The 19,204-nt window shown below is 40.9% G+C and overlaps 1 protein-coding gene across 1 annotated transcript in view; it reads right to left on the bottom strand.

Annotated features, from left to right (window-relative positions):
- Window positions 1-19,204, bottom strand: part of LOC135557397 (ubiquitin-conjugating enzyme E2 J1-like) — a 29,686-nt gene that overhangs the window by 7,902 nt on the left and 2,580 nt on the right. The window contains exons 2-4 of the mRNA XM_064990625.1: window positions 1,997-2,070; window positions 1,638-1,769; window positions 912-996 (exon numbers count right to left, since the gene is read on the bottom strand). Of these exons, the coding sequence (XP_064846697.1) occupies window positions 912-996; window positions 1,638-1,769; window positions 1,997-2,070 (291 nt within the window). The remainder of the gene's footprint in view (window positions 1-911; window positions 997-1,637; window positions 1,770-1,996; window positions 2,071-19,204) is intronic.

Genomic DNA, 19,204 nt, shown 5'->3' with positions numbered 1-19,204 from the left:
CATCTAGATTCTCCCATTGAATTCTATCTGATAACATTTTCATGTTTTTGGTATGGAGTGACATGAGGAGAATACTCAGAAAAGGGATGACTTAATGGTGGTACCTGAAATCACGCCAGAAATGGGAAATATGCGATTTAAGGTACGAAGCAGATTGCCTGCTGCCAACACAGATTATTGCGAGTGAATAAGACGTGCGTGTCAAATCTATATTTCAAGTAAAACTTTATCTTATTTACTTTGTTCTCCTATGAAGGCTTATTTTCAGCCGCTTCCAGTTTTGACTTCTTAAATTGTGGGAGAAAAGCCCAATGATAGAACAATGTAGAACAAAGTTGAGCAAAAAAACAACAACATTTGCATATCTGCCTTCATTTAAATTCAAACGAAAAGTCTTAAAGGAAAACTCCATCCAAAAACAATCTTTTGGTATTTGTATCATTAGTCCATTTTTGACATAGTCCCAAAATATTTTGCTTGTCAGCAATCAAGTTTTCAAGATATGTAAACATTCAAAAATACAGAAATCATCCCGTATGCAAAACATTTTGGGAACTATGTCAGCTATGTCTCATTTCTTCCTGTTGGTACCCGCCAGGCAGAGAGCAAGTGAGTGGGGATGCTAGGCTAAGTTTTGGTGTGGCAGCTGGAGGAGTAGGGGGAACAGGCTAGAGGCGGCCTATAGCTGTAGGTGTAACGGTGTTGGATTGGTAACCTGACTCTTATGCTAGACATTTCTCTACTCGCACTACCGAACTGCAAGGTTTTCGGTAGCGTAGTTGGCTAAGATGTTATCAAGCGGGCAGTCACGTGTGTTTGCGAGACAGAGGATCCAAACTCGAGTGCCAGTGAGGAAGGAAGCCATACTGTTAAAGCAGGCACAGTGACACCTGTTCCACAGGGATACCTACTGCTCCAAGATGGCTGCCATGTCTCTGGGTGGTGGCCGGAGATGCTCAGACAGATCTTCTTCCCCACCTCGAATCTCCCATTGGGCTGAAAAAGAAGCATAACTATAAAATTACATATAGAACACATATAATATGGCGTAGTGATTTATAGGATTTCTATGATAGACAGCGATATGGTAATCAAGATCCTATGACAACTTGGCTGAACAAGCAACAAATAGACAGTGAAAACCGACAGAGGGGGGTGGTAGAGGTTGATGGGAGGGATGGGATGTTAAGAGAAAGATGTTAAGAAAAAGAAAGAGTGCCTTCAAAGACCAAGAAAAACCTGCCAGCCTGAGCTGAGACAAGAAAAAAATAAAAGAGACTGGGCATAAAGACTGTCACAACCTTTCGGATCCACTGGCTTTTATCAGCCCGTCATTGGTTCTTCAGGTTATTATTGGTGCATCACCAGAGAACCATTCAAAACCTCAGTGACAGGGCAATGACCGTGCAAAGACAGCTAGGTCTTGTTCTGACAGTAGTGGCTCGGTGTGATGTAACCAGATGTGGCTGTTGGTTATGGCCAGATGTCTATAGCTGTCCATCTTCCAGCCTTGATCATTTGATTAGCTACCCTTCATCGTTACTTCAACTAACACATAATTGGCTGTGATTGATCGAGAGAGGGGGATATCTTCATAAGTGTGTGTGTATATGAGGGTGTGTTTATTGGGTGCTTACTGTGAGTAGAATGATGCTGGGGGGCTTCATGGGGTATTCCGGAGGCAGCACGATCCTGCCGTGGTAAACCCCACCGTCGAAATCCGAGTCTGGGGGTCCGCGGACAGAGAAGTGCCACTCAAACAGATTATCCTGCGGGTGCAAAACAAGTCAGTCAAATTAACACATTTCAATGATTGGTCCAGCTAGCTAGAGAACACACCCTTCTCTATGCGTTTTGTGTGGGGTTGTTTGTCAATTTGTAAGAAACATATAGGGAAGCACACACCCATGACACACTATGTTGATAATGAGGAGGGCAGGGATGTTTGTGGTGCTGATGAGCCCGAGTGAGTTTTGGTGTCCCAGGTGTGACTCACCTCCAGTGGCTGGGCGTGGTAGTGCTCTGTGGGGTCCCTCAGTTCAGCAGCCTCCTTCATCAGCCTCTTTACAGCTAGCACCGATCCGGCGAAGAGAACAAACAAACATCCCAGTAAGCCCCAGGTAAAATGACTAGCAGATATCCTCTCACTCTTTATCCCAGCAGACACAGAGCTTGCAGTTGACTTCCACTGGCATGCTATGTCCCAGGTTCTCCAGCTGTCTTTCTACATCCCCATATCCATCCATAAACAGACACTACAGCAGGATAAACTCCTGATTTAAGATGCGAAGCGCTTCTCGAGCCCTGTGCTTGGGCTGAGGGGAGGCTAACACAGACAGACTGGGCTCCACAAAGGTTACAGTGCTGACTCGAACCAGCAACTGCAACACACACGGTCTGTCAAACCAGCTCAAACCTCTACGCTTATCGCCTTACAATGCATGTATTTTCCAGTGGAAAAAGTATTTATACCATTCTATTATTATTTTTTGTGTTTGCTTTCTCATGGGCTGGAGCTCTTTATATAGGACTTAATTAACTAAATGACTATCGCCCTGTATCACTCACTTCTGTCATCATGAAGCGCTTTGAGAGACTAGTCAATGATCATATCACCTCCACCCTACCTGTCACCCGAGACCCACTTCAATTTGCTACCGCCCAAACAGGTCCACAGACGATGCAATCGCCATCACACTGCCCAATCCCATCGGAACAAGAGGAATACCTATGTAAGAATGCTGTTCATTGCCTACAGCTCAGCATTCAACGCCATAGTACCCTCCAAACTCATCATTAAGCTTGAGTCCCTGGGTCTTGACACAGCCGTGTGCAACTGGGTTCTGGACTTCGTGACGGGCCACCCCCAGGTGGTGAAGGTAGGAAACAACATCTCCACTCCGCTGATCCTCAACACTGGGGCCCCACAAGGGCACCCCTCTATCCACAGACAGTATGGTACAGCAGTGGAGAAGGTGGAAAGTTTTAAGGTCCTCGGTGTACATATCACTGGTCAATGGTCCACACAGACAGTGTGGTGAAGGCACAACAGCAAAATGTGGCATGTCACCGAAAACCGTGGTAATCAATCAGATTTGATGATTTGACATTGTGTGGTGCTGAGTGTGTTAATTACTGTTCATCTACGTCTGCCAAAAATCTAAAATGTTAATCATAAAATCATTACAAATAATGCACGGATTGTGCCATTCAGCAGGTGTCCATTCAAATGTCAACACAAATCCAGCTTTGGATGAGTTAAAAATCTCTGAGAGACTGAAAACCCATCAGTTGCAAATGGGTAGCCTAGGCTATATGAGGAGACTGCCTGGCTTGGAAACAGGAAGCACACATGATGCCAAATTTGTGCAAGCTAAACTCCATGTAACTAGGGCTCATGGAAGAGGAAGTAAACACATTTGTATAGCAGTAGGGTCAAGCAGTAAAGCCAGGGTCAACTTCAGACATGATGTGCTCTCAACAGCTGAAAACATCTGTCGGTGTGTATTGACCCCTATGACATGAACGTTGATGCCTCCGGACTGTATTCATCTGGACCAGTCCCTTTTATACAGATGTTTGCAATACGGCTCTATAACCATAAAGGACATATTCTCCTTGATTTAATGACCAGCAGCCTTATTACACCTCTGCTGCTGGTCAGACTGATTGGCATGAAGTGAACTAGGACATTTTGATGACCACATATTATCTCAGGACAAAGTGGGTGTTTCTCAATATGCATACTACCGTGCTCCAAGTGCATTCTCCGACAATGTTCTCGAATACATTCTTGTGAGGATGAGAGGGTGGATATTGCATAACACTTGAGAAGCACTCGCACTCCCCCTACTCTATTACCTCACACTATACCTCCCATTCACTGAACCTTCTTTCAGCCAAGACAATGAAACAATAGACGAAACAAGATACACACAAAGCAAACGTTTTACGTCATAATTGTCAGCTAGATATGGGAATCGTAATAATCTGTCTAGCCAGCTAGTTAAACAGGCAAAAATAAGTTAAAGCTAATGTTATGTACGGTAGATGTACATTTTTCGTGGGTAGCTACCAATTCTTCATGGCAAGTTAGCTAGCCCTATTGACTTACTATGGATTTAACTACCCATTCACTGAACCGTCTGCCAGCCAGGTCAATTAAAAAATAAAAATACATTTTTTTGCCTTTATTTAACTAGGCAAGTCAGTTAAGAACAAATTCTTATTTTCAATGACGGCATAGGGACAGTGAGTTAACTGCCTGTTCAGGGGCAGAACGTCAGATTTGTACCTTGTCAGCTAGGCTACCCTACCCGTCAATAGAGACGAAACAACATTTTCACAAAGCAAACGTTTTACTTCATAACTATCAGCTAGTTATATATGTGAATCGTAATAATGTAGCTAACCAGATAGTTTAACAGGCAAAAATGACCTAAAATGAATAGTATGCAAGGTAGATACCCATTCTTCATGGCTATCTGGCTAGCTACAATAGCTAACAGTAGTAGCTAGCCAGTTAGCCCAATTGACTTATTATGGGCTTGCGATCTACAGGTAGGTAAACATGTCAAAATTAACTCAGCATGTATTTATTAATATATCAAGATGTAATATGTTGCTTGACTACAATATTCTATGTGAATACGTAACATTTCATTCTGAAGTCGGAGTGTATTTATTTTTCTTCAGCTCAAATAATGGGCGCCATTGATTTGAAGAAATGTTGCATAATTTATTATGTGGTTGCGTCATATCTTTGCACACTTTGTGTCGATGCATGCTTCAAAATATGTACAAACTGAGTACGCATTCGAGAAGTGCCCTCCATGCTCCGGTTCACATACTTTGATATGGACCCTCCGTTGCTAGGAGAAAACGCTCCTTCTGACGTCTCCAACCTTCTCAATTAATCTTCTTAAGGTCACAAGAAAATGAAAAAGACCCACTAGCCAGGTTGCAGGACCATTGTTCTTATCCAGCTCAAATGACCACCAAAAAGAGCTGGAGTTTGTATAGGTGACATGTTATTTATTACGTTTATTTTACAGGGACAATTCAGCAACAATACATGAAAGGCCAGGTGTCATGACATTTTTATCATAGCTGTGACGATGTCATAACACATGGACTCAAGTGTATTATTGCTTTTTAACAATGAGCTAGCTAACAGCATTAAAAAGCAAGATTATTTCCCAAACCATACCATTTTCTACATTCACTGAACACTGGTTGAGTTCGAATTTCAATATTGAAACAATGTTGCAAATGTTGGAGATTATGTCAAGACCTTTTTAAAAATAGTAGTAGTAGTGCATTGGTAGGTAGTGGTAGGCACTTTTTATGAATGTACTGGCCATGTGCATGTTGGCAGCATAGGTTCTAACAATGGGAATTCCAAATATAGAAGACTAAAAGTAAGCCTGTGAAATGAGCTCAGGAGGAGTGGGGACCAACGGGATGGAAGGAAACCCTGGCCAGTCTGACTGTCTTAAAACTTTACCACCAATCAAATCCTTGCTTCCTCCATTCCTTTCAAAGCACATTGATTGGTGGAGACGATTCAAGGTCCCTCCCTTGTACCTGCTCCTCCAATGAGCTTTAAGGTTTTTTTTAAAGGAATTGAGGAAACAAGGACAGAAGAAGCAAGGATTTGACAGCTAGTAATGTTTTTCAGACCCCTGTGTGACTGTAGGGCAGAGAGCAGGGGAAGGAAAGCAGTTTAAGGCAGTGGAACAAAGGCTCTGACATCACACCTCCCAGGGCATGTGTTCCAGATCTGATCCCGCCTCTGGCCAGACACTCTAAAGATGTAACTATCTGTACCATTCTGTAATCCTGCACTGGAAAGATAACAAAAATGAAGGAAAGTCTGTGTGTGTGTGAGTGATAAGAATGCACTGATTAAACTCTCCCCCCCTCCTCTAAGTGTTTACCCACAGACAACAGGGTCACAGACGGTAGGAAGTAGGAACCCAGATCAAATTGAGCTTCCTGAACATTTTTTGGGGTGTAAACACAAGATGAGATTAATCAGAAGAGGAGGTTGACATAGAGCTGGGACGATAAACCGAACATTACCGACACTAATCATCTACGGCAATAATTTTGCTGATGTCCTTCATTACGATAAACAGCATATACTAGAAACATTTTTAAATGAAATACAATTGCTAATATGGGTGATTGTTAATAGGACAATTGATGGCTACAACTGTCAAAACAGGTAGTAGTTAAAGGATAACAAAAAAATAAGGTGCACAATAATGTTAATAAACATAGAATTCTATTTATCATTATCACATAAATTCAGGCAATTTATCACGATATGGATTTGTCTCTCTCTCCCAACTTTATAACATGCTAATAAGTGCATAAGACTATCAATAACTACTTGATGGTTTGCATGAAACCTTTGTGAGCGAATGACATGACAGTTGACAGTGTGACCAAAGCAATGGGGGAAATCATATTTTCCAAAGAGAATGACTGTCCTGAGAAATCTCTTTTTACATCCAGATGTCAGCTTAGTGATGCCAGTGGTTCCTATTGACACTTTAAATCAAGCTTAGAAGTCATCTGGTAGAATACACCAGCAGATGCATTTCCTATTGACACTTTAAATCAAGCTTAGAAGTCATCTGGTAGAATACACCAGCAGATGCATTTCCGTCGACAATCAACAGTGGAGAAACAATCCTTAACTACAGCTTGGAAATCTGTAATAAAAAAACAACCGATACTAAGCTTCAACAGAAAGCAAGCACAGTACAACAAAGCTGTCAAAGCTGTCAGTGTTGGAGACTACACTGGAATAACAGTACATACAGTCAAAGTCGTAAGTTTACATACAGTTAGGTTGGAGTCATTAAAACTTGTTTTTCAACCACTTCGCTCAGCAAGCGAGAAGCCACTGCTCTAAAACCGGCATTAAAAAGCCAGATTATGGGTTGCAACTGCTCATGGGGACAAATATCGTACTTTTTGGAGAAATGTCCTCTGGTCTGATGAAACAAAAATAGAACAGTTTGGCCATAATGACCATTGTTGTTTGAAGGAAAAAGGGATAGGCTTGCAAGCTGAAGAACACCATCCCAACCGTGAAGCAAGGGGGTGGCAGCATCATGTTGTGAGGGTGCTTTGCTGCAGGAGGGACTGGTGCACTTCACAAAATAGATGGCATCATGAGGCAGGAAAATTGTGTATATATTGAAACAACATCTCAAGACATCAGTCAGAAAGTTAATTAAAGCTTGGTCACAAATGGGTCTTCCAAATGGACAATGACCCCAAGCATACTTCCAAAGTTGTGGCAAAATGGCTTAAGGACAACAAAGTCAAGGTATTGGAGTGGCCATCACAAAACCCTGACAACAAACCTATAGAACATTTGTGGGCAGAACTGAAAAAGCATGCCTACAAACCTGACTCAGTTACACTAGCTCTGTCAGGAGGAATGGGCCAAAATTCACTTATTGTGGGAAGCTTGTGGAAGGCTACACAAAACATTTGACCCAAGTTAAACCATTTAAAAGGCAATGCTACCAAATACTAATTGAGTGTATGTAAATGTCTGACCCACTGGGAATGTGATGAAATAAATAAAAGCTGAAATAAATCATTTTCTCTACTATTATTCTGACATGTCACATTCTTAAAATAAAGTGGTGATCCTAACGGACCTAAAACGGAATTTTTACTAGGATTAAATGTCAGGAATTGTGAAAAACAGAGTTTAAATGTATTTGGCTAAGGTATATGTAAACTTCTGACTTCAAATGTATGTGACTTGTTTCAGGAAACTAGGCATATGTCACACGTCACTACTTCACAGGAGCAGCATGTGAACATAAACATTTTTTTTTATCTTAATCCCTTCTGGATCATGTGAACTTTGGTGTGCCTTAATATCAAACTTGTATTCCATCCATAAATACAAATAAAATTGTTAAACTACGAGCCTAGTTGGTTTAGCCATAGAAAAAGACAGGAACCTTCACACTAGCCATGATTGGCTGAGATAATGTAAACCATTTGCATTGCTAGTTATAGCCTAATGTTAGCTACTTAATATTGAACCTAGCTTGTTAGCTTTAGCTACTGCAGATTCATACTACAGCTATGACAATGTTTGTATTAGTAGTAGTATGAGTTGGGGTTATGCCAGTTCATTGTTTAGCTAGCTAGCTACATGTCCAAACCCATAAAATTAGCAGGTGTGTCTGGGGGTGATTACGGCCATCTACTTTATTTCATGAACCTGCACGTCTAGACAATAGTGTTCCATCCTCTTAGTTAGATGTGGGTGAGGGGTGGTTATAGCATTTCCTTCACATGACCCATCAATTTAGACAAGTGTGTCGGGTAAGCGTCACCTACTAACGATAAAATATTTATAAAAATTTTTTTATCTGGACACTTTGTTTTTGATATTGCTACTATGCAAGTACTATCACTGTACCATTTACACCTTCTGTATCCTGTGCGTGACAAATACATTTAGATTTTATTTGATATAGTGTGTGTTTACCACATGGCCTCACATGTGAATCCTTAAAGAGAAGGGTGGGATTAAGGCTTAAGAGGGTGTGAACGATCCTGAATGGGTGTAGACAAAGAAGAGCTCTCCAGTCGGTGTACCAAAACATTCAAGTGCCATTTTCTCAAAAGTAGGGTTACTTTCAAAGCAGAATTACTTTCCAATTGTTCCTCAACTGCAGTGTATGATATACCATTTGCTAGCTGAGTCTCTACTTTTATCTGATGTAAAAAAAAAACACATATTTCATAATGTTGCTACATATGAACGAATCGAGGCGGTCGGTCACATATTGACAAAAGACTGTAGGGAGCCAAGAAGTCATTGTAGAAAATAGCCTATATGGTTTGGGCAGTATAGTGGAATGTGTGTTAGTATGTGTACGAACTACAACCTCTTCCCTAACGCACTAATGCATTTGGCCCACAGAAACCCTGGACCAGAAGAGTCAGCAAGGGTGATGCGTGGTGTAAGTTGCCCTGACAGCCACTGAGTTTTAACACTGTCCAAACTGGAGCACGACTCCCCAGCAGGACTTCACACAACAAGCCTGCAGAGCTATCAACCCTTCCTTTCTCTCTCCCCAGCAGCAACAGATGATGCACTGAAGGGGCTACTGCGGAGAAGGAGGACCATGTGCACAAATCCCTGGAGTGTGCTTATGAGCAGAAAAAGGTGTATTTCCTGGTCTAAAAATAAGTGAGGGAGTCTATATGCTACGTGTGGATATTGTTGTTCATGGTTGTAACCATATATAAGTTGATACCTCTCCTGTTGTGCAGTGGCAGACAAAATCTTACACTTGGGACTTCTTTTAGGGTTCCCGAGCGGCACAGCGGTCTAAGGCACTGCATCTCAGTGCTAGAGGCGTCACTACAGACCCTGGCTCAATTCCAGGCTGTATCAATCCAGCTGTGATTGGGAGTCCCATAGGGCAGCGCATAATTGACCCAGCGTCGTCCAGGTTATGGTTTGTCCAGGGTAGGTCGTCATTGTAAATATGAATTTGTTCTTAACTGACTTGCCTAGTTAAATAAAGGTTAAATAAAAAAAATACAAAGAAGTGGTTGAGCGGTGTGAAAATGACAGTTGAGATATGGTATAGCAATCAAAGCTCCAAGCTTTGATAGCAATGCCAATGGCGGCTCAGACACCGTCTGTGCCACTAAACCCTCCAGTCATGGGCCTGATCCCCGGGCCATGGCAGCTGTCAACAGTAGCTTGTCCCAGATCTCATTGGGTAATATGGGTCCCTCCTCCAACTCCCACATAGTGGTCGTCTCTCTCAGCAGCTGGCTGAATCATATTTTGAGCTTTTTTCAGAAACACCCTGATTAACCAGGGTTGATACAGTAGGCTGGTGGGATGAGCAGTCACTATGAAAATACTGTATACTGAGGGGTTTAAATTGGGATTTTATTTGACTAATCAAAACAGGTTTTTGTAGGGTTGATTTCCAGATTAAACAGATGAGACAGCTGTTGGGCATTTCCATGTAAAGGACCCATGAGCACCAATGTGAAGTTTATAGAAGCATGTCAAATCGGGTGTTAAATAAAAGCTAACAGTCCATATTTTTTAGATAAAGACACACACACACACACACAGTGTCTTCAGAAAGTATTCATACCCCTTGACTTATTCCACATTTTGTTGTGTTACAGCCTGAATTCAAAATGGATGAAATATATGTTTTTCCCCTCACCCATCTACACACAATACGCCAAAGTGAAAACATGTTTTTAGAAATGTTTGCAAATGTATTGAAAATAAAATACAGAAATCTCTCCTAATGATAAGTATTCACACCCAAGTCAATACATCACCTTTGTTAGAATCACCTTTGGCAGCAATTACAGCTGTGAGTCTTTCTGGGTAAGTCTCTAAAGCAGTGTTCACGTTGGCAGCTTGAAGTGACTCATTTCATTTTTTGGGGGGCATTTCTGATTTGAATGCGTTCTTTTTCCCTGCCGTCTGAACAGCCAAGAAGCACATGGAATCGGATAGTTCAAGCCACATTTCAAATCACCTTCTTAGGTCGTTTGAAGTCGGATACAAATCTGATTTATTTGCCCTCAGGTGGTTTTTAGACGGTTATTTGGCATATCTTGTTGCTCGCGAGCTACTCTGACAGTTTGACAAGAACGTGTATGTGGTAGCCAACTAGCTTGCTAATTGATAACAAACAAATTAGTGAATGTGCCAGAAAGCTAAACAGCTACTTAGTTGACTGCTGTGGCTAGCCAAAAAGGACTTCTTTTGAAAGTTAGATAACCTTATCCTTTGAAGCATTAAAAGTGTTCTTACACTATGATTTGGAACCTTCAAAGCAACTGGGAAACATCCATGGCAGGTATTGTTGTCGCCTTAGCTTGCTACATAACTTCTGATTGATAGGAAGCACTAGCACCACCAATCAGCCTACATCACTGCACACAAACCCGTCGTTACCATGACAACTAACGTAACCATGTCAGAAAATGAATGCTGTCTGAATACACACAAATCGGATTTGGTCACTTGCAACTTGGACATTCGATATTTAAAAACTGATTTGAAAAACAAAACCGATTTGAGCATTAAGGCTGCAGAGTGAACAAGGTTTTAGAGTTTTGCACACCTGGATTGAACAATATTTGCACATTATTCATTAAAAAAAATATTTAAACTCTGTCAAGTTGGTGGTTGATCATTGCTTTACAGCCATTTTCAAGTCTTGCCATAGATTTTCAATCCGATTTAAGTCAAAATTGTAACTAGACCACTCAGGAACATTCCATGTTGTCTTGGTAAGCAACTTCAGTGTATATTTGGTCTTGTTTTTGAGGTTATTGTCCTGCTGAAAGGTGATTATTATTATTTTTTTCACCGTTATTTAACCAGGTAGGCTAGTTGAGAGCAAGTTCTCATTTGCAACTGCGACCTGGCCAAGATAAAGCATAGCAATGTGAACAGACAACAGAGTTACACATGGAGTAAACAATAAACAAGCCAATAACATAGTAGAAAAAAATGTATCTATATACATTGTGTATGGTATACAGAATGTCTCCCAGTGTCTGTTGGAAAGCAGACAACCAGGTTTCCTCTAGAATTTTGCAAGTGCTAAGTTCTATTCCATTTAATTTTATCCCCCTAAAAAACTCCTTAGCGCTTGCCGATTACAAGCATACCCATAACATGATGCAGCCACTACCATGCTTGAAAATATGAACGGTACTCAGTGATGTGTGGTGTTGGATTTGTCCCAAACATAAACTTTGTATTCAGGACATAAAGTTAATTTCTTTACCATTTAAAAAAAAAAGGTTTTCCTTTAGTGCCTTATTGCAAACAGGATGGATGTTTTTGAAATATTTGTTTTATTCTGTACGACAATGTTGATCCATCCACAGTGTTATCCTATCACAGCCATTAAACTAACGGTTTTAAAGTCACCATTGGCCTCATGGTAAAATCCCTGAACGGTTTCCTTCCTCTCTGCAACTAAGTTAGGAAGGACGCCTGTATCTTTGTAATGACTGGGTGTCTTGATACACCATTCAAAGTGTAATTAATAACTTCACCATACTCATAGGGATATTCAATGTATTTTTTTTATACCAATAGATGCTCTTCTTTGCAAGGCATTGGTTGAATCTGTGCTGATCGATCTTACGGATAATTATAAGTGTGGGGTACAGAACTGTGGTAGTCATTCAAAAAGCATGTCCATGCAACTTATGTGACTTGTGAAGCAAATGTTTTACTCCTGAACTTATTTAGGCTTGCCATAACAAAAAGGGTTTGACTACTTATTGACTCAAGACATTATTCCATTTTGACATTATTGGTTAGTGCGTGTCTCGTAGGCCAGAGACACAAAATCTCAATTTAATTCATTTTAAATTCAGACTGTTAACACAACAAAATGCAGTAAAAGGCCTGGGGTGTGAATACTTGCTGAAGGCACTGCACATTTTAACCATTTTCTATCCTAAATATTAGGAAAAAGCAAAGGCTCTGATTTCTGTTCAAAGATGGAAAGGGAGTCTAAGAAAACACCTACCAGGAAAAAAGTCTTAAGGTATTAGAAATACATCAATCTTGTGTAAGTTTAAGAAACTTTGCATTGTGCCTTGTAATTCTATTACCAAAACCCCACATCTCTCCCTCATGAGGGAGGATGATGAAAGTTCACAAAAAAAACAAGTAGGTAGACCTACATTTTAGTGTTTCTACTGATATCTATTTGGCTTATGAATTATTAAATGATTAAAACTCAAAAAGCTGACAGTCCTACTGTTTCTGCAGACATAGTTGAATCTTCATTTGCAACAGATATATACAGTGCCTTGCGAAAGTATTCGGCCCCCTTGAACTTTGCGACCTTTTGCCACATTTCAGGGTTCAAACAAAGATATAAAACTGTATTTTTTGGTGAAGAATCAACAACAAGTGGGACACAATCATGAAGTGGAACGACATTTATTGGATATTTCAAACTTTTTTAACAAATCAAAAACTGGAAAATTGGGCGTGCAAAATTATTCAGCCCCCTTAAGTTAATACTTTGTAGCGCCACCTTTTGCTGCGATTACAGCTGTAAGTCGCTTGGGGTATGTCTCTATCAGTTTTGCACATCGAGAGACTGAAATTGTTTCCCATTCCTCCTTGCAAAACAGCTCGAGCTCAGTGAGGTTGGATGGAGAGCATTTGTGAACAGCAGTTTTCAGTTCTTTCCACAGATTCTCGATTGGATTCAGGTCTGGACTTTGACTTGGCCATTCTAACACCTGGATATGTTTATTTTTGAACCATTCCATTGTAGATTTTGCTTTATGTTTTGGATCATTGTCTTGTTGGAAGACAAATCTCCGTCCCAGTCTCAGGTCTTTTGCAGACTCCATCAGGTTTTATTCCAGAATGGTCCTGTATTTGGCTCCATCCATCTTCCCATCAATTTTAACCATCTTCCCTGTCCCTGCTGACGAAAAGCAGGCCCAAACCATGATGCTGCCACCACCATGTTTGACAGTGGGTATGGTGTGTTCAGGGTGATGAGCTGTGTTGCTTTTACGCCAAACATAACGTTTTGCATTGTTGCCAAAAAGTTCAAATTTGGTTTCATCTGACCACAGCACCTTCTTCCACATGTTTGGTGTGTCTCCCAGGTGGCTTGTGGCAAACTTTAAACAACACTTTTAATGGATATCTTTAAGAAATGGCTTTCTTCTTGCCAGTCTTCCATAAAGGCCAGATTTGTGCAATATACGACTGATTGTTGTCCTATGGATAGTCTCCCACCTCAGCTGTAGATCTCTGCAGTTCATCCAGAGTGATCATGGGCCTCTTGGCTGCATCTCTGATCAGTCTTCTCCTTGTTTGAGCTGAAAGTTTAGAGGGACGGCCAGGTCTTGGTAGATTTGCAGTGGTCTGATACTCCTTCCATTTCAATATTATCGCTTGCACAGTGCTCCTTGGGATGTTTAAAGCTTGGGAAATCTTTTTGTATCCAAATCCGGCTTTAAACTTCTTCACAACAGTATCTCGGACCTGCCTGGTGTGTTCCTTGTTCTTCATGATGCTCTCTGCGCTTTTAACGGACCTCTGAGACTATCACAGTGCAGGTGCATTTATACGGAGACTTGATTACACACAGGTGGATTGTATTTATCATCATTAGTCATTTAGGTCAACATTGGATCATTCAGAGATCCTCACTGAACTTCTGGAGAGAGTTTGCTGCACTGAAAGTAAAGGGGCTGAATAATTTTGCACGCTCAATTTTTCAGTTTTTGATTTGTTAAAAAAGTTTGAAATATCCAATAAATGTCGTTCCACTTCATGATTGTGTCCCACTTGTTGTTGATTCTTCACAAAAAAATACAGTTTTATATCTTTATGTTTGAAGCCTGAAATGTGGCAAAAGGTCGCAAAGTTCAAGGGGGCCGAATACTTTCGCAAGGCACTGTAAGAGTTTTTGGAAAAGATGGTCAACAAAGTGAGAGAGATTTGACCTAAATTCTGTTTCCAAAATGTGTTGTTTGGTCCAATGTTCAGTGTAAATTATTAAGTGGTACATGTGCATAGAGTTCTATGGCTTGTTAAACTTTGGAATCAATTGTTTTTGTTTGGCATACATTTTAATGTGAAAGAGTCTCAGCGCAATTCCGTTACCGTGATATTGCCCTGCTATTGTGATGAACATAAAATATAGCATAACACTTCATACCAATATTGAACATTTAGCCTACTTTGTCATGAAGTTGCCATTGCCCATTTGTTACCTAGTAGGTACATAGGCTATATGTATTTTAACTCTGAAACTGGGGAGTTTGATGCAGAGCCTTATTGTTCACGGGCTATATTACAACCTGAAGGGCCACTGAGCACTTCAAGAACCACCCATCATTAAGTCCAAATCATTCGGTTTGGGGAATAAACACGGGCCCCAACACTACTTTTTACATAACCTTACACTTATTATAATATAGCTCGTGAAAAATAAGGCTATGCATCAAACTCCCCAGATTCAGAGTTAAAAGTTTACATATAGCCCATGTCCCTACTAAGTCCAATTCCTTCAGTTTGGGGAATAAACACTGGCTCCCTTTGAAAGCACTGCATCAGGCTTCAAAAACACTTCTTTTGGTTATGGCGGGGAAAAGAAAAGCCTGAAGAAAATAAAAAGCATTGTTTTGTATGTGGGCGGTCGAATCGACATCGTCTTGGAGCAGTCTGGTAGAGTCCACACTCGTTGTGTTTCCCAGGGGACAGAAAGAGGAGATATGCTGTTTTCGGACATCCTCCAACAGCGAACATGCACCCTCGTGTAGGCTAAACAACTCAGCCATCCCTCATTAAAGCCACTATGGGGTGAGGGGCTTTTGCAGTGAGAGTCAGGCTATCGGTTAAGCATGATGTATCGTAATAATTCACTAGGTAGGACAAAGAACTAACAGGACCTTAGGAAATCCTTAAAGGCTCAGTGCACCCAAACTGGGTTATCCTGTGTTTTATTTAAAATTTCCATACTATGAGGATGGAATAATACTGGGAAATTCTGATAATGCCCTTTTAGTGTAAAAATGCCTGAAATTTGAAAAGAATGCCTGAAATTTCAGCCTGCTTTGGTGGGATGGAGTTTTGGCCTTCCATGTTGACATCACCATGTGGTAAATTAGTTAATAGATCAATGAGAGAGTTCCAAACCTCTCTGACAATAATAGCTAATTTTCAGTTTTCCCCTCCCAACTCAGCCCACTCCCAAACAGCAAAATTCTTGTTTGAGAAATTGCCCTTTGCTAAGAAGCTATGTTTATTTTTTACCATTTTAATTTAAAACACAGTAAGGTACTTAATTGTAACTCAAATGATTTGACATTGAGATAAGGCTGCATTGAACCTTTAATAACAGTATAGCATCATTTGCTCAGTAAGAATCAAGTTTCAAAATCCTATATTAACCCGGATCTGGACAACAGTGACATCAAGCCTTGCACAAGTGCTCTTACTGAGGCTTCAGGCTTTTAAATCAATACTGATACTCACATCTGATTACTGTTGTTACGATACCATCATTTTGACTTCAATACTGATACCAGGTTTAGTATCACAATACTCGATACCAAAACAATTTAAAAAAATTATACCACAGGGGAAAAAAGGCATTTTAGCCAAAGTCACAAAATGACACTTGATGCAGACAGATAATCTGAGCTACTGCTCTGTTCAATTGTTGGGCTTCTTTTAGTTCAATATCATTATATCTGAAATTTGATGTCAACATTTCAGACAGCCATGTATGCATTAATGAATTAATTATACAATCATACAATTAATTAGACTTTTATGTAGTTAGGTTGGTAAAAACAAAGGTCATCATTTATTTGAATGCTAAATCTCTATTGCCTTCTAAATCTCTATTTCCTTCCATTTGGGACTTGATTTTATTGTACTGCTTAACAACATTTGCCTAGAAGAAGCAATCTCTTATTTTATGAAATTACATGCTGTCTTTAAGACCCAATAATGATGTCATGGATACATGCCCACACAGTCAGTTGAGTTAGGTGAGGGACGGAGAGAGACATGTCACGGACAAAAGTATCTTTGGATGTGAGGGAGAGACGATTAAGTGAATCAATAAAGTTTTTGGGGACAAACAGCTTTAAAAATCAGCATATCTTTACAAAGTATTTCGGTAGTGAATTGATGTTAGCTTCCTTCAGCTGTAGGCTAGCAAGGAATGTTAGCCTACAAAGCTGGAAGCTATGAGTATCTTATTGCATTTTAAAGTGTTCAAGCCTGTATGGGCATTGTTTCGCAAACAGTAATTAACAGTTTCAACAATTCAACATGCCTTGTCGCAATATTCAAGTGTGTTCATTTCTGTGCAGCATGAGTGGGGAGCTAACATGTTGCAGCCCAGACTCCCAATGCTCTAGCAATGTATGAGTAAGTGGAGTAGGCGAGAGGCATGCGCGGTGTGCTTGCGACAGACTTGATTGTTCCAATCAGTAGATGATGTGAGACACATTTGACAGAAGTACCGAAAGTAACAAATTCTAGTACCAAACCACTTTTCATGTTCTAGTATATGTTGGTATACCATGCAACACCACTGCTGATACACATAAACCAGATGTGTTGCAGACAGACAGTGACGTTTCTTTCTTAACTGGATCAGTTGCTTGCTCTGCTGGATAAATGTAACTCTCCCTTGTCTCCCTGTGGAAGCTTTGGACCCTGCGATTAAACACCTCCCTCTGCAACTGTATCCTGGACTTCCTGACGGGCTGCCCCCAGGTGGTGAGGGTAGGCAACAACACATCTGCCAAACTGATTCTCAACAGAGGGGCGCCTCAGGGGTTCGTGTTTAGTCCCCACCTGTACTCTCTGTTCATCCATGACTGTGTGGCCAAGCCCGACACCATCATTAAATTTGCAGATGACACAACGGTGGTAAGCTTAATCACCAACAACAATGAAACAGCCTACAACAAGGAGGAGGTCAGAGACCTGGAAGTGTGATACCAGGACAACAACCTCTCCCTCAGCATGATCAAGACAAAGGAGATGATAGTGGACTACAGGAAAGGGCCGAGCACATCCCCATTCTCATCGACGGGGCTGTAGCGGAGCAGGTTGAGATCTTCAAGTTCCTTGGTGTCCACCAACAAACTATCATGGTCCAAACACACCAAGACAGTCGTGAAGAGGGCACGACAACACATTGTCCTCAGGAGACTGAAAAGATTTGGCATGGGTCCTCAAAAAGTACTACAGTTGCACCATCGAGAGCATCCTGACCGGTTGCATCACCGTCTGGTATGGCAACTGCTCGGCCTCCGATCGCAAGGCTCTACAGAGGGTAGTGCGTACTGTCCAGTACATCACTGGGGCCAAGCTTCCTGTCATTCAGGACCTCTATACCAGGCTGTATCAGAGGAAGGCCTTAAAAATTGCCAAAGACTTCAGCCACCCAAGTCAGACTGTTCTCTCTGCTACGGCACGGCAAGCGGTACCGGAGCTCCAAGTCTAGGTCCACTCTTATTTTTCTTAAAACTGCATTGTTGTTTAAGGGCTTGTAAGTAAGCATTTCACGGTAAGGTCTTTAACTGTTGTATTCGGCGCATGTGACAAATAACATTTGATTTGAAGTTGTGCTGTGACTGTCCCTAAAGAGGAACAGACACGGTGGCAAGTTGCAACAGAGACCGTCTCTAGACTTGACAGTTCATGCAGCTTCAGTATCCTGATCATATAGTTCCGATCATGGAATTCAGAACGCATCATGCATCTACACCTACATTTAAAATGCGTCTACCGTATTCACAGTGTGCCTGGATTCTCTTTTCCTCCGTGATATCAAAATTGCAGTATGCATTCTACAAAACGGTGGAATAGGCTAAATATTATAACACAACAAATAATGGCACCTGTAACCTCTGTAGCTAGCCAGCAAGCAACGCTAAAGGGATTGCAAAGGGTTTAACATTTTTTTCCCTAAATATTAGCTAGCTGACTAGAATTTATGAGGCCAGCAAACACGTTCCTCACATACTACTGACGTATTTCCTCCAATGTTTTAATGAAAAGATGCCTCTCTGTCCCAGAACACTAGTTTTCTGAGGAGACAGAGGAGAAATACACACACAATGCATCCCTGATCACCTCCTGAAGTGGTCAACCAGATATGAACACAATCAGACCAGTCTTTTTCAATGTGATCTTCATATTCTGAGAGCAGAAGTCGCATGTAAGTGTCAAGTGTAAGCAACCTGAAAGACGAGGAGGAACTCATTCAGGATCTTTGTCCTCAGTCGGGATTCACTGCTCTAGTACTTTGTTTGTTTGTGAAACCATTTCAAAGCGGATTGTCCACAAAAACATTAATTCACTTAAATCGCCTTTCCCTCACATCCAAAGATAGTTTCCCCTTTTGGCTGTCATGTCTCTCCCTAACTGAGCTCAACAGACTGGGTGGGCAAATCAACTTAATGAATGACATCATTACTTAGTCTTAAAATAAGAGATTGCTACTTCTATGCAAATGGTGTTGATCAGTACAATAAAATAAGTTTCAATTGGTGAGTACGGCACAGTACATCACTGGTGCTGAGCTCCCTGCCATCCAGGATCTCTATACCAGGTGGTGTCAGATAAAGGCCCAACGTT

Source organism: Oncorhynchus masou, chromosome 16, assembly GCF_036934945.1.
Source record: "Oncorhynchus masou masou isolate Uvic2021 chromosome 16, UVic_Omas_1.1, whole genome shotgun sequence".
Classification (NCBI taxonomy): Eukaryota; Metazoa; Chordata; class Actinopteri; order Salmoniformes; family Salmonidae; genus Oncorhynchus; species Oncorhynchus masou.
The sequence above is the reverse complement of the archived record's forward strand: the minus strand, read 5'-3'. Positions and strand labels throughout refer to the sequence as shown.